Source organism: Spea bombifrons, chromosome 2 (genome assembly GCF_027358695.1).
Source record: "Spea bombifrons isolate aSpeBom1 chromosome 2, aSpeBom1.2.pri, whole genome shotgun sequence".
Taxonomy (NCBI): domain Eukaryota; kingdom Metazoa; phylum Chordata; class Amphibia; order Anura; family Pelobatidae; genus Spea; species Spea bombifrons.
Genome location: NC_071088.1, coordinates 12,097,540 through 12,112,432, shown reverse-complemented (window position 1 = coordinate 12,112,432; position 14,893 = coordinate 12,097,540). Strand labels below are relative to the sequence as shown.

The following is a 14,893-nucleotide window of genomic DNA, read 5'->3' as shown; positions in this document are numbered from 1 at the left end:
AACTTGATGAGACATTCCCGTTGTGGTTACACTTCAATGCATGATTAGTCATCCATATGCATACATCTATCCTTTTAGCAAAGAGTACTTGGATGGACCTCATCACCCCTACCATGGGACTCTGGGGTAAGTAGGATTTTCATTCAAGTCTTTGCATGGTATTATACATCTTCCTAATTTTTTTAATCTGCCCCCATTGGGCAATGGATTATTATGTTTTCTTTTTTTTTTTCTTTTTCATTTTCGTTAAGGAGAATCTACATCGTGTGGTAGCATTCACAGATGTAAAATATCAGCAATTTTATAATTTTATGGTGCAATTATGACAAATATTAAAACTATCATTATGTCCACCCAGTTTACAGCCACTAGCATGGAGAATTTTATTATTCGATACTTTCCCTCTAGCCAGGTTCATCTAAATTGCAAAGGCAATATAATAAGATGTAAATATTGGGTAGAAAACGTGTTAAAAGAGCAGCAGAACACCACAAGAAACAAAATGTACTTTATGTTACTTTAAAGTTTGTAAAATGTAAAAAAAAAGGTTTAGAAATACTAAATGTCACAAATAATATGCAATGCTATCTATTGTGGACACAGTAAAAAAACAAAATTTTTAAGCATAAATAAATGTGAACTTTGCGGTATGATTTTATGAGATGAATCATCAAGCCAGGGGATGTTATTTATTCACTCCAGGAATATACAAAATATAGTCTTAATGTAACCCCTTAAGAACAACGGGTTGTCCTTAAACCCTTTAATGGCATTACATTGTGAGCCTGTACATGTATGGGTTTTGTCGTGAAGGGGTTTTAAAAAATAGGGGAATAATCCATAATTTGAGAGCATATTGTGGGAGCATTTATCAACATGGTAATATACAGTTAAATTTAATATATATGCCTTCTTAGCACACCTTCTACTCCGATTGGAGGAATGGGGGAGAGGTTGTCCCCATGTTGTGTGTCTTGTTGCAGAGGTACTCCAAGAGGCCAGAGAAGAAGACGGAGTAACAGAAGTTATTGTCGGAGATGGTAAAGGGACATTGAGAGAGAGAGAGAATGAGAGAGTAAATGACAACACATTTTTGTTTGGAAACTATAAAAGCCTTCCGAATTTCGCCTGAACTGGAAGGGCAGAATTGTACAGAGATGATGGAAATTGCAATATCCTCATATTACACGATGTTGACTTATTTTGACAACAGAGTGCTTGTACAAAGTATACAGATACATTATCAAGGTGAATACTAAAGTTTGGCCTCTTGCATCTCCTGTAGGAATATGGATGGAATATGTTTCCATTATTCCATTATCTCTGGATATGAAGTGACGTCTTTTGGTAGAATTCTTTTTCTGTGGTTTGCTCTTTACCATTCTTCCACTGTATGCACAAAAATATTGGTTCATATGGACTGAGTGGGAGACAGAGAGACGGCTTCAATGAATTCAATCAATCACAAATAATTGAATATGAATCACCACATAGACTGCAATGAAAAAATGAGCTAAAAAGGAGCGATACGTTTTATTTCCGTTATTGAGCTTGAGCAAATATATCTATATATAGTTTATATTTTTCTTTTTTGAAATGTAATGTAATGTACGGGTTGCTTTTCAAATATATGTGAAAGATTTTTCTCCCTCGTTGAATTCAGCTCAGGTGCGGGGGGTTAGAAAGAGACAAAAGGGAAAGGAGAACAAAATGATACACAGACAAATATGTCACACTACTCGTTAGACCACAATCATTTCTATAAAGTTCTACATTAATAAATTCTATAAATATAGTGCTGAAATAGAGACACTGTGTCAAGTATATATAAATTTGAAAAATCAGTGAACCACCAACCACTTTACCAACCAGAAGGAGGATTAAACCAGGGTATAGAGGTGCTTGGCCTGGAAGAAAGGATCCCTATAAAGTGGAGAGGCCTGTAGCATACACATTAATAAATATTACATAATTTATGTTATTATTACATTAGTACATAAATACAAAAAAAATACATAAAAACACTTACAAGAAGAATAAAAACTAACTACAAAATATATATCAAAAACAAAACTCAAAACCCAAAAATGGGGGGTTTAAGAATCCCCATAAAACTTGCTGTACATAGATCTCAATATATGAATAAATACATAAAACCCTTAATCAAAGAGTATTTTTCCCTGGCCAGGCTAGCACTGAGGGACGCGTTTCAAAAAAACTTTCTTCATCAGCTGTATAAGGCAAAAATACTCTTTGTGGGTGACAATGGGTTATTTATTTATAAGATAACATATTATATTTAACCTAAATATTAAAACTAAACATAACCAAATCTAGAGTCAGACAGGGTGTCAGTTGGATCCATAGAGCAGACGCAAGAGCCAACCACAGACACGGGCCCTTGTTTGCCCTTAAGGATATTAAGAGGACCCATGGCCAGAGATGTTAGGATAGCCATAAGCTGTTTTTGGATCTTGTTAATACCCCTCTTCCCCCCATTGATCATGGCAGAGACAGGCCACAGACACAAATCCTTAACGGCTTGCTTAGACTTAACCAAGCCATAAAGGTCCACAGCAAACCTTAATGTAAAACCTAAAATAAAGATCTGTTCTTAGAACAATATGACATATTCTATTTCTCCATTCAGCTTTTTTCCTAAGCAATAAACTTACCTAAATATACCACAAGCTTTTCCGATATACAACAAAGGAAATGGTCATGTTTATTAATGCCTTTGGGGGATATTCAATAACAAAGCTGGCTTAAAGTAAGAAATACATTCTGCTGTGAGCCAAGCATGGAGCCGGTTTTTATAATTGACAGGCTCATGATATTGATAAATGGGACAATCTAGCAGAACCTTGCTCTACCTTGACTTTGATATCATTATTGTATCCCGAAAAAAAAAGGATTAATAAGAGAGATAACTGTTCTGGAGGCAGATAGCAAAATGTTGAGCACCTGTACAAAAACCTTCCAACTAATCATATTACCTTAAAGGGGCAATGTCAAAGGAACACATTTTTTAATGTCAGGTCCCATTTTCTTAAGAGAACACATCCAAGCCTCTCGTCCTTTACATAGTGTTATATCAGTACAATAAACATTGCTTGTATACTGATTCCTGACAAATGGGCAGTACTGTCCCTTTAATCTAGAAAGCATTCATATAAAAAGACCTGTAGCTGTAGTGGATGTAGGATCCAGCGCTCCAGTTTCTATACTAGGATCCAGTAAAATACGACACCTGAAAAACTGTCACCAGCATGACTTTATTTTTATTCTACATGAAAACAATGTAATGGGCCAAAGAACTCAATCTGTGGTTTTTTAGGAAAGTTGCGTGTTAAAAATACATTTTCGTGGAGTTTTTATTCTTCTCTTGCCTCAATTTGCCAATATTTTGAACCAAGGCAAACTTGCCATGTGAATCAAAATAGTTACTTCTCTGAAACAGGTTAATAGGTTTATGAAGCAACCCATACAGCTGCATGTGTGCATAATTCCACTTTACCAAACAGACAGAACACGTAAGTTGAAAATTATACATCTTAAATGTTAATGATACAACTAGAAAGTTATTGAATAGCATAAAAAGTGATGCATGATCTTTCTTTAAGCTCATAATTTTAAATTATACATAATTTTACATAACCAGCTGCTTTAAACTATCCAATCTTAATGCCTGATGTTTGTTCTAACGATGAATATGCGGCGGTGCGGAGCTTACTTATTTGCACTGTGTGAAGGAACCGGAGGAGGCATCCGAATACAAGCTTAATCCAAGGTTGATCTCATTAAGAACTGTACTACTTTCTACCATCTACATAAAAGATTATAGAAGTACGCCGTACAAGTATACAGTATACATCTGTAGCAAGTAAAATATTCTACTGCAGGAAATTAAAGCAAATATAATCACAAGTTGTAAAAACAGCGTAGCCTTTTAACTACAATTTGATGTGGAATTGTAACTTTTTCAAAAAATGCTACATATTATAGTTTAGTTCACTAAATTAACCAATTTGGTGATGTCAGCAAATTAAAATAAATAATGTTAGCATTATTATATTAACTTATTTAATGATGTCAGTAAATTAATATACTGTATATATATATATATATATATATATATATATAATAATATTTTATTAATAATATTAACGGTGTGTTTAGAAAATAAAATACATTATTTTATGTTACATAAAAGTCACAGTAATGCCCCACACCCCAGACACACTCCTAACTACATTTCTCATGGCCATTTGCAATGATATGTGATTGGCAGCTTAACCCCTTCAGGACTGGTGGGTTTTATAACCTAAGGACCAAGTGTTTCCAGTCATTTTTATCATATATTTGATTGCTCATTTGCATATTCAGTGAACTTGCACAAATTATATATCATTTTGTTCAGGAGAAGTAGAGCCCTTTTTTAAACCCATAGAAATACATAAAATATCATAGTTATTAGTGAAACTAGATTACAAATCCTATACTACTGTAAGTGCCACAGCTGAACAATAACCCAGTTTATGTTCAGCAACATCTCTTGATCACAGTTATGCCTCACATACATGTTTTTTATGTTCAAAAGGGCCACATCCATGCTTTACATTGTACCCTATAATAAATATTTGCTGAGAGCACCTAGAGACCCTCCTGTTGCCCCAAACCAGTGATGCTTCACTCGGCTAGTTACCCAAGTCCTCCTTGCTCCAGCTCCTCCATTTTGTAACAGAGGAGGCCTGGGGACATCCAGGAGTGCAGCCAATGAGGAGGCAAAAAAGGGTCTTGCCTAAGGTAGCAAAAATCTTTGCACCAGCCATGGGCTATGTACAGAACTGGATACAGAGGTTCCATCAATGTTGGTGGCTCTGTGAGTTGCAAAACCCTGACAATTAAAGAATATGAGGCATGAAGAATATCCTGGAGTAATTGGTGTAGAGGTTGGGAGCATCACGCATGGTTTATCAAGTCAGGTCACCTGCCGGGGTTAGGCAGAAATGAATGCTGGGAGATTTCAATATCGGAACCCCATATTATGTAACAGGGGCACATTCATCAATCCTGCCCTTACACAGTACCCTGCGTGAAGCCTGACCTGTGATTTTTAAAGTGGCACAAAAACCTCCCTTATTCTGTCACTTATGCCTCTAGCAGTAGAACCCAGCTCTCTCATAATCCAACACTCTCTTTTAATCACATTTAACAAATGAGTTCTGTCTTAGAACCGTCTGAGAAATGAAAAAAATATTTTCAATAAGACTGGTACATATAAATGAAAACGAGGTTGTCAATAATAACAAATGGGAAAAAATATACCAAAAAATATATAAAAACATACAAGTGGCACAAACCTTATTATCCAGCGACAGAAAAGGTCTGACTCATAGAGCTGTGGGAAATTTTGTGAATGAAAACTTCCAGAACTCCCATATAATAAAAATTGACCATCACACGCGGTTTCTGAAAAGGACATAAAACAATTTTAATGTGTCATTTAGCTTTTTTTCTATGTGAAAGCTTTTCAAGACATGCCAACCTCTGTAGCTGTACTGCAAAATGTTACAGTGACAGCGGGTTACCTCCTGTCACTTGCTGTATGTCAATTACATAAATTAAATTTAATTTTCATTTTTTTTATAGGTATTTTTTGACCTGTGTTTAAGTCTACATGAATTTAAACCCCTTTAGTTTAAATGTGTTTAAATAATTAAATCTGATGGCAACAGAAGTATATTTTCAAAAATATAGTATAGACATATATTATTTTTAATAAACGGGAAAAAGACAAATGTATTTAGTAGAATCAAGTATTGGTTAATTAGTTTGATTTCTATAACCGGTATAGTTGTAGACTAATAAATGTAATGTTTCTATTGGGTTGACGTATTATTCAAGATTACTGTTTTAATTTAATACTTCAAATTCACTTAATTGGCTTAATGAAAGTATATCTATGTTAAAAATAGCCAAAAAATAAACTTATTTTCCTTTACAATCCAATCTTTTTTCTGTATCAGTTCTTTTATACTGGAGAAATATGTTCATCTCCCTGTAGAATTGTCACGACACATAAAATCTTCCAGACTTTGTACCGATTCTTTGTCATACTATAATGAGTCTTATCGAAAAAAAACAAGCGTTGGAGATATCCTGGCTGTCTATGCGTATATGCATTGCGGGAGCATCTGACACTGGATCCGTCGATCTCCTGCAGGAGGACCACGCTGGTACCAATCAGCAAAATCAACAAGAAGGAAACAAAACAAAGGATTCCGAAACTGTTTATCCAATGCTCATAAGCTTTTTAATTCACATCCACATGGAGCAAAACAAACCACAGCAGCATAAGAACATAAAGCAAGGAACCTCTCCAGTTAAGAAGGAGACAATCCTACTTTGGAACCCATATCTTTCTGTCCCTCTCTTCTAGGAGCTCAGAATATTTTCTGGGTATGAGTCACAATACTGTTTATAATAAGAAGAGAAATTGTGATAAATTAAATTGTGTACATCACATTATAATAAAAATACTCTTCTTATGAATGTTATGCTAACGATTATTAAAAGGTCTCAGAGTCAATAAAAATCCTTGTAATATCTGGCACTTCTAATCACCAAAGCACTAAAATTAAGGTTAGAGGGTTTGCTCTTCAAGAGTTCCATCAATCCAATGAAAGACCCTCGACGCATTTTTGTTTCCATAAAAACAATCAAAACTAGAGCATATATGGCCAAAGCTATTGGCAAAAAAACTCTTACATTTGACAAAAGAACATTGATATTATTTCTCAACACGCTGCATCCAACCGTATTAATTAAGTACATAAATGATATGCTCATCCAGTAATTAGGTTGAAATCCATGGTTATCTCAGGCCCAATCCCCAACATCCAGACTGGGTTATTCCCATAGCATTTAATCAAACCAGCAGGTGTGATACATCTGTAAGAAACGCCTACGAAAACCTTCATAACCAACTTCCTACCGGGAGAGAAGTTATATGACTGCCCAACTCAACACCCATATTTACAGGGCAGTCGAAATGTTGATGGTACAAAAAAGAGAGGAACTTGAATGTAGAATATATATATATATATATATATATATATATTCAGTACTGAATGTAGAGTGTGTGCTCATAAAAATGATGACAATCTTAAAATTTTTCTATGTATTTATTACATGCATAGATTAGCTACAAGCTCAAAATCATATGAGAAAATGATGGGCCACTGACATCTGACGCTTACCAAGTTGCTTGTAAGCTTCTGACACATTCAGGATTATTTATTCATTTGTTCCTGCTGATTTCTGTATTAATTATGCATTTTTGAATGAACATGTCTATCATGGGAAGAGATTTGTGGAGGTATTGATGTGGATCAGAGTTTTATTTATACAAACCATCTTTCAGCGAACACGTATTTTAATACCGTTCCAGAACATTTAAAATTGCTATATTTTGTATTTTTTTTATTTGAGGTTTTTTTTTTACTCTATGATTCTTTGATGTTTAGATTGTATGCCTTATTGTTGCAAAAGGTATGTTTAAGGACAAAGACTAAACCTGAGTATGATTTCCATAAAATCTGATATTAGAGAAAGGCAATAATACACGTTTCCTTTGCACTTAGCTTTTACTACCATACATTTTACTGACAAATTGCACCAATTGTACAATATTATAAGCATTTGAGAAATAGTATAAAATGGCACTACTTTGTTCACCGTTTATTCTGCCAACACAGAGAACTTTAACCACTTCCTCATTCTCCTATAAAGTAACAGTTTCTGACTTATTGCAAAGTATTGTGACTGTATAGAAAGCATTGGAAACATACGGATCAGCTAAACCAATATTAACATACCTATTAATGCATACAGTTTAACAGTATCTCTTTGGCATGATAAATATTGATAATGAGATTCGGTACAGAATATAAAGGTTCAAAAAATGGTAATAACCATACCTCCTTTTGATTTCACTCGCTAAGCATCATGGGTAAACGTACTCATGTATGCTGTGCTGACTGAGTTCCAAAAGCGTTAAAGGTTACGGTCCCCATGGACCTTTGAAAACACTGTTGCATTGTGGTGGGTAAAAGGCACAGTACAAGATCTCAGGTGGCTTGTATATGATCATTCTGGCGGTGTTTTCATTATCGTTCAAATCAGTATGGCCAACATAATGGTGATATAGAAATGTCACAGGGAGAACCCATGACTGGGCTTGAAATCACCTACAATTTGCCATTATGTACTTTAATAAGAGCTCTATTGTTCATCCCGCCATCAATGCTCTATTGTTCTGACATGTAACATATATATATATATATATATATATATATATATATATATATATTGTGGCACATATTTGTGGAGAGATGATGAAGATGATCCCGAACCATGTGTGGCAAACCAGACGGTGTGGAGTAGTCAGGCTGGTTAGTCTGGGCCAGCAAAGTATTTATATTTTATTTTGGGGTGTTTGATTTGTCCACTTGTAAATAAATCACTCGGTTTGCTGTAAATGTGTGCCTTATTGCCCTAGAAGATCATGCTGTGGCATGATCATAAAAGTGGCATTTTTGGTGTTTTGATAAAAGCTTCTTAGTGAGACTGAAATGTTGATTTATGTATGAATAAACTTTTTTTGATATATTTTTTTTAAATCCTGTAAGTGCTCTTTGAACACACACATAGTGTGTGTAGCTTGGGATGTCCTGAAAGAACATAGGCTTTCTTAGTGAAAGTGTAAGCTATATATAAGGCTCTAAAACTATAACTATAGAAAAACTAAAGAAAATTGCCATAGCCTCCCAGGGGAGAAATCCATCCAAAGCTCTGGTACTGATGGAGTAATTTGCCAGGGTTTAAAAGTTCATGCTGGCAGGGTTTATTCTCCCCTATGTCAGACCGAGATGTTGGTGCAACAGCTGATCATGTTCTTGGTTTTACTTTACGGAATGTATACTTCTTGTGGATAAGCCATTTAACTACAGTTTAGACAATCGGTGACTATTTTGTGCTCAGAAAAAAAATAAATTTCAGAGCTCCCATGCCATACACACAAAACAGAAGACCGGCAGCTTAAACACGATTGACTATTCATAAACTTGATGTGAAATCAGCGGAGCTAATATCCTTCATCCTGAAAATGTAAGCCCATACAAATGGTCCACTTTGTAATATTTTAACCTAAAAAAGGCAATACATTTAATGTGCATTGCCCATTCTTGCCCAACCAAACCCCATTGTCACTCTAGAAAACCCAATAGCTTTAGAATTGGATGACAGATAAGAGCCATTTGGCCCTTTATGTGGAGTTGATAAAGCAAAAGTAGAAACAGACAACAGAGAAGAATTACTAAAAAGAAGTCCTGTAGATTTGCATGAAATTGTATGGAAACTTTTTTCAAAAACACTAAAAAATATACCAAAGGTCTATGTATTGAAAATTATAAATAATGCAGGAAACCTGTGCACACTATTTCAGATTTTTTTTTCTATTTTTGCAATGGAATTGCAAACCACAGAGCCTGAAATCTAATTTAAAATGATGCCACTTCAATTTGCATCTTTCATGTAACAGAAATCAACCTTTTTAAGTGAATTGGTGATCCCGCTTGCACAGTAGGCTCAAGTCACCACTCTAGATTGAGTGAAGCCATAGGTGAGGCATCTCATCACAACGTTACTTTGAATGGAAACTCAGTAAGAATAATAATAATATCCATGGATCGGAGAATGTTATTCTATGGTAATTATACACCACATGATAACTAAAGAAGGTACCGATTTCTCTAGTGTAAACACCACTTTTTGCTTTTTTTATTTTGAAATCCATTTTTAATCATTAAAACCTATATTTTCTAGCATTTTCTCGCTTCTTATAATCATTCCCTAGACTAAAATGGAAGGTTATTTTCAGTAGGAAATAGCAAGACATTTCCTGGACACCGCCTGCAATGTTTAAGCATTCTGTGCACGAGCCTCCATTCTTACTAGTTATTGTTTTATATAGCGCCATCAGGTTCCGCAGCGCTGTACAAATGATCTCATGGCTCCTTTGTTAAATAAATATCTGTGAGGAGAGCAGCAATCAGAGACACAAGTCTCCATTCACTAAAAAGTTCACTGGTCAGTAGAGTTAAGGGTTAACTTGTCTGACGAGACCTGACTGAGTTAAGTTACCTTCACAAGGACTTTGGAGACCCTCATTAAAAATAATAAGAAGAATCAATAAATAAATAAATAAATATGTTGTTTTTGGCTACTTGGCCCCCTGGCCTTAAAGCCTGAGGTGCTGCAGACAACGGTACAATCTTGGCTCATGTCACAGGGTTTGTTTTTGGCACCTTTTTGGCACCTTTCATGGTTGTTTTTCTATTTACTGGCCTGTCCTTTTGGCTAGCAAGTAATTAATACATTTTTATAATGGTAGCCATGGGCTAGGGCCCTATGGCACTTATTTTTCATGGCTATTTTTTTTTCACTTTTCCCCCCACCCATTACATTTTTGTGTTTTGCGTGTAACACTTTTTCACTGAGCGATGTAAAGGGAGAGGCAGAATGACGATTAGAGGGGTTTAAATATACTTCTAGCCCCTCCCACAAAATCTTTTTTAAAAACATTTAAAATAAATTTTATGGAAATTAATGAATTCATTTCCATAAAATACACTTTTGTTTTAAGGGAATAGGGGGCTTTATTAATATATATATATATACTTAAGCTACTTTCACATTTGATATTATAATAATACATTTATTAAATGACTCCTATGGAGCCTTGTCATGGACACTTCTGTGCTTGTATACCTACTCCTGGTTATCAAATAGAATGAGAGCTGTCTGCTGGCTACCTAGAAAGATTTAGTGGCAAATTTCATGTATATGAAGATATTTTCTCTTAAATGTAATTAATGAAACCATAATATGGAGACCCGCTGGTTTGGCTACAACACTTCATTGTCAATAAGCTTTAATCCATGTTAAAATACTTACATATGCTTTCATAATATGCTTACTTCAAATGCGGCATCTAATGATTGCTGAAAAGCTTAAAAGAAATATGAAATGATTCTAACATAGGGCATAGCGGTAATGGATGAATGTGGTAATGTAAAAAGCCAAAAATAATAAAATAACAAATGAATGCGTACAGGCACTTATCAGTCTGTATATAGCAACAGTGTATCAACAGGGTATTAAAAGAACTGTTGTCCACTAACTATACCAGAAATGCATTAGATCTTTCAAAGGCAGGATTATTTACACTCTGTTAAATAAAGTGTTTTATGGAGTATGAAGTGGCTTTAATGGCAGTTTCTGAGGTGCCTGAACAGAAACAGAATCAATCCCTTTAGCGTCTGTCATGCATTTAAATAATAGCTTATGCAGTCGCAAACATTTGGCATATTGACGTATTCAGAAAATTATGTGCTATATAAAAAAGCTACTATATATAACATAAAATACAATTAATTTGATGGTGTCTTGGACTTATGCCTGCCAACTGCTTACAAGACCAACTGAGGAATTAAAGTGACACTCCGGAACATGTATATTAATGCGTATGACACCTGTGTGGTCTCTTTAAATTTTCGCGTTCTCCATTTTGCAAATGCATGGGGGGATTCTGCTCAGTTCGCTTATATGAATTTGCCCCTGTCCCCACTCCAGCTAAATGTCGTACACATCTGTCTGCGTGTAATATACTCAACGTCGGAGTGGACTCGGGGAACGCTGTGGGCGATTGTTTGATCAAACCTCTGTGCACATGTGTGGAAAGTATTTTCCTGCCACTGATTGGCTGCTTGAAGCACCCAATCAGTGCTAAGAATAGTCCGACCATGGAGGAGAATGATAGCTGCTGCAGCAACGTCTTCTGTGTCAAGTAGGTGCTGTAATTTTTTGTTTTAGAAGAATGCATATTAAAGTACTCAATATATATTGACAAAAGAAATACAGAAAAGCGTGAGAATGATGGGTGGGGAAGAGGTCTATGTCCTATGTTTACGTCCTATTTTACAAAAAAAAATGTTGTTGAGAGTGCTGATTAATTATCAGACGTCTAAGGCAAAATAGGAAGACGCTGTAAAAATCACATGCATATATATTTTAAATTTTAATTTGAAAAATATATTTTAGAAATACTTGCCTTAGCTATATTTCCTACATTGAAACTGGGATATCTGGCAGTTATCCTGAAGAAATATATGAGGGACATCTTTAGTGTGTCCTTCCATAATTTCTAATTTTATTTTAAAATGTCTTTAAACTGAATTTATGTTTTAGATGACTAAGCAATGCTTTTAGAATTTTATTACAGTGTTATTTACTTTATATAGCCCTTTTCCAGATTGCAGTCTATGTTTCTTCTCTGTATCCTTAAGTCTCTAAAACCTCAATAAACATTAAATAAGAAGGGGAAATGACTCAGGTAGCTGATGCATTAAACATCTTTTGAGTTAGTAAAACAGTCTGGGTGAGAAAGTACATCCCAGACTTCTAAAGCCTTATAACTAAGACAAGTCATTAGTTTTACAATGAGATGCATCAGTAAAACATCTTGAAGCTACACTATTACAGGGGAAAACATCCCTTTGCATTTGAAAGTCAGGTACTTAGAACCACAGCTAGTGTGTCAAATTGAATATATTCTTTTAGCTAAAGAATATAAGACACAGTCGTTTCACCGGAAGACACATGGTCGATGCGGTAAGAAGGTACAAAATCATATGCCAAAGTCTCCTTTTGTGAAGAAATCCTTACAGAAACCAGTTAAAAGTCATGAAATTGGAGACCCCATCTGACAATCTTTAAGAAAGTTTTTTCCTCGACGGAGCCCAAAAAGTGCCCTCCAATAAGGTTGCATCTACCTATTTTATTTTTGTATACAAGTTGGCCCAGATACTAGGTGGCCAAGATGGTAGGATAAATATTGGTCATGGCAGTGGCTTCTTAGTCTACAGGGTCAGGGCAGTGGCTTTTACATCCATCCACATTCTACTCATTTCTGCACTTCTCCACTCATTTATTGCTGGTGTGATGTAGTCTATTGAGAAACCTTGTAGGAGAGACTTAGGAAGTTCTCCAGGCCAACTGTGGCTACTATAAATTGCCTTTTTTTTGGGCAGATTGTGTCTCTGGGAAAAAAAATGAAAGATTAATAAGAATGCTGTGTTTTTTCATTGTTCAAACTTAATATTCGTGTGTTATGTAAATATAAAAACAGGCTGAGGATTAATGGGGGTATCAGCTCAATTTGAGTGTTGCAAAAATGGGATAGCTCTTACTAAAATTTTATCACAAGCTTCAAATCATGGTACCTTTTGGAATTCTAGACTAGATGGTCTAATTTTTATTTTCATCCTTCATCTGTTTATAAAGTCTGACACTTCAAGGCCCATCAAGGCTGAAATTATATTCAGCTCAACTGTAATTATGATTATCATTCCTGTAGAAAGCAGCACTACATGACCTGTGTTTGTATGTAAGTTTCTCCTGAGATGCTTAGGCGTATCCAGACAAAAATGTGTTGAAATGAAGAATAGTGGATAACTGGATGGAAAAGTTGCAGCTTGGGGAAAAAAAAATACAATTTTCCACTGCGTATGACTAATTGATCTTGTGCAGCGTGTACATTTTCCCACTTTAACAAATACTTTTTCTTCTGAATCAAGCAATATGTTTTCATGTCTCCATGAAATACGATTTAGAACGGCAGTAAATGGATTTCTAATATGATAAATTACATTGCAATCACAAGTGTAAATATGGAAGTTGGCAGCTTTTGAGCTGACAGAGAAAAGTCTTCTTGAATAAAAAAAATATAGAAACATTTAATACCATTTCTCTGTATTCTAAATAAACTCTTCTGAATTACTTACTATGGTTTGCCAAAAAAAAATGGAGATTTACACAACTGAATCTAATTTCCATTAAGTGGTGCATTAGTCAGAGGATTTATTCTCCCCAAATACCCAAGTGATTAGAATAAAAAGAGAGTAACCATTCACGCTTTTATATAAGCAAAAAAGTCTTTTTCACATATAAAAATGACCAAAAAAATAAAACTTAAAAAATGTGGAGTAACTAAAGCTCAATATAATTAGATTATGTGTTTTGGTTTCATTCAGATAGAGGTGGACAAATTGGGTTTCTTCTCAATAAAGTGCAAGTGCATGGGAGTTGGCAAAAATGCAAGTTTGCCGCAAACTTGCATGAGATGGACAATCCAACTTGTAAATTCACTAAAGTCAACTCGAATTGTACTCGCAAAAAAACTTTCTCCCTTCTCTCATACGCTCAACTGCAGATTCATTATCCTTTCTAGTTGGAACATGAACATTTCATCTCAAATCCAGAGAAGGCTGCAAAGTGACTTGTGATTCCTCCATCCCCCTGAATAAATATCACAAAATACAGTTAAATAAATCATGATTTGAAAAAGCGTCTTTCCAAATGCTTTTCTTTAGTATTGTAAACCCTTTCAACATAACAGGCATTGGGAACAAAGGCGCTCCAAAGGTTTTGTAATTTTGCTTTTAACCTTCCTATCCTACTGGAGGCATGCAGAAGGAAGGGCATGAGAGGAGGACCATGCCTCCCATAAGGTATTTAACCTTTCTATACTCCTATGTAAAGGATGGGGTGAGAAGGGATATACTTGGATACTCTACCAGACATGGTTAATAAGGGTCTAGGGAAGTTGTTTTGAGAGTGTACCATATGCCTTGTGGTAAGCCTCAATTAGCTATTATCAACTAACTTCTCACCATGTGGATTCACATACATACAATTTTCATTAAAAATTGTTCTTCTGTCTTCTTTCTTCCTCCTCTTCTCCCCGGTATCAGCTCTGTTAACCAGGCCT

At 35.2% G+C, this 14,893-nt stretch overlaps 1 protein-coding gene across 1 annotated transcript in view; it reads right to left on the bottom strand.

Moving 5' to 3' along the window:
* TMPRSS15 (transmembrane serine protease 15) overlaps positions 1–14,893 on the bottom strand; it is a 95,241-nt gene that overhangs the window by 62,542 nt on the left and 17,806 nt on the right. The window contains exon 7 of the mRNA XM_053456848.1: positions 5,364–5,472. Coding sequence (XP_053312823.1) covers positions 5,364–5,472 — 109 coding nt within the window. The remainder of the gene's footprint in view (positions 1–5,363; positions 5,473–14,893) is intronic.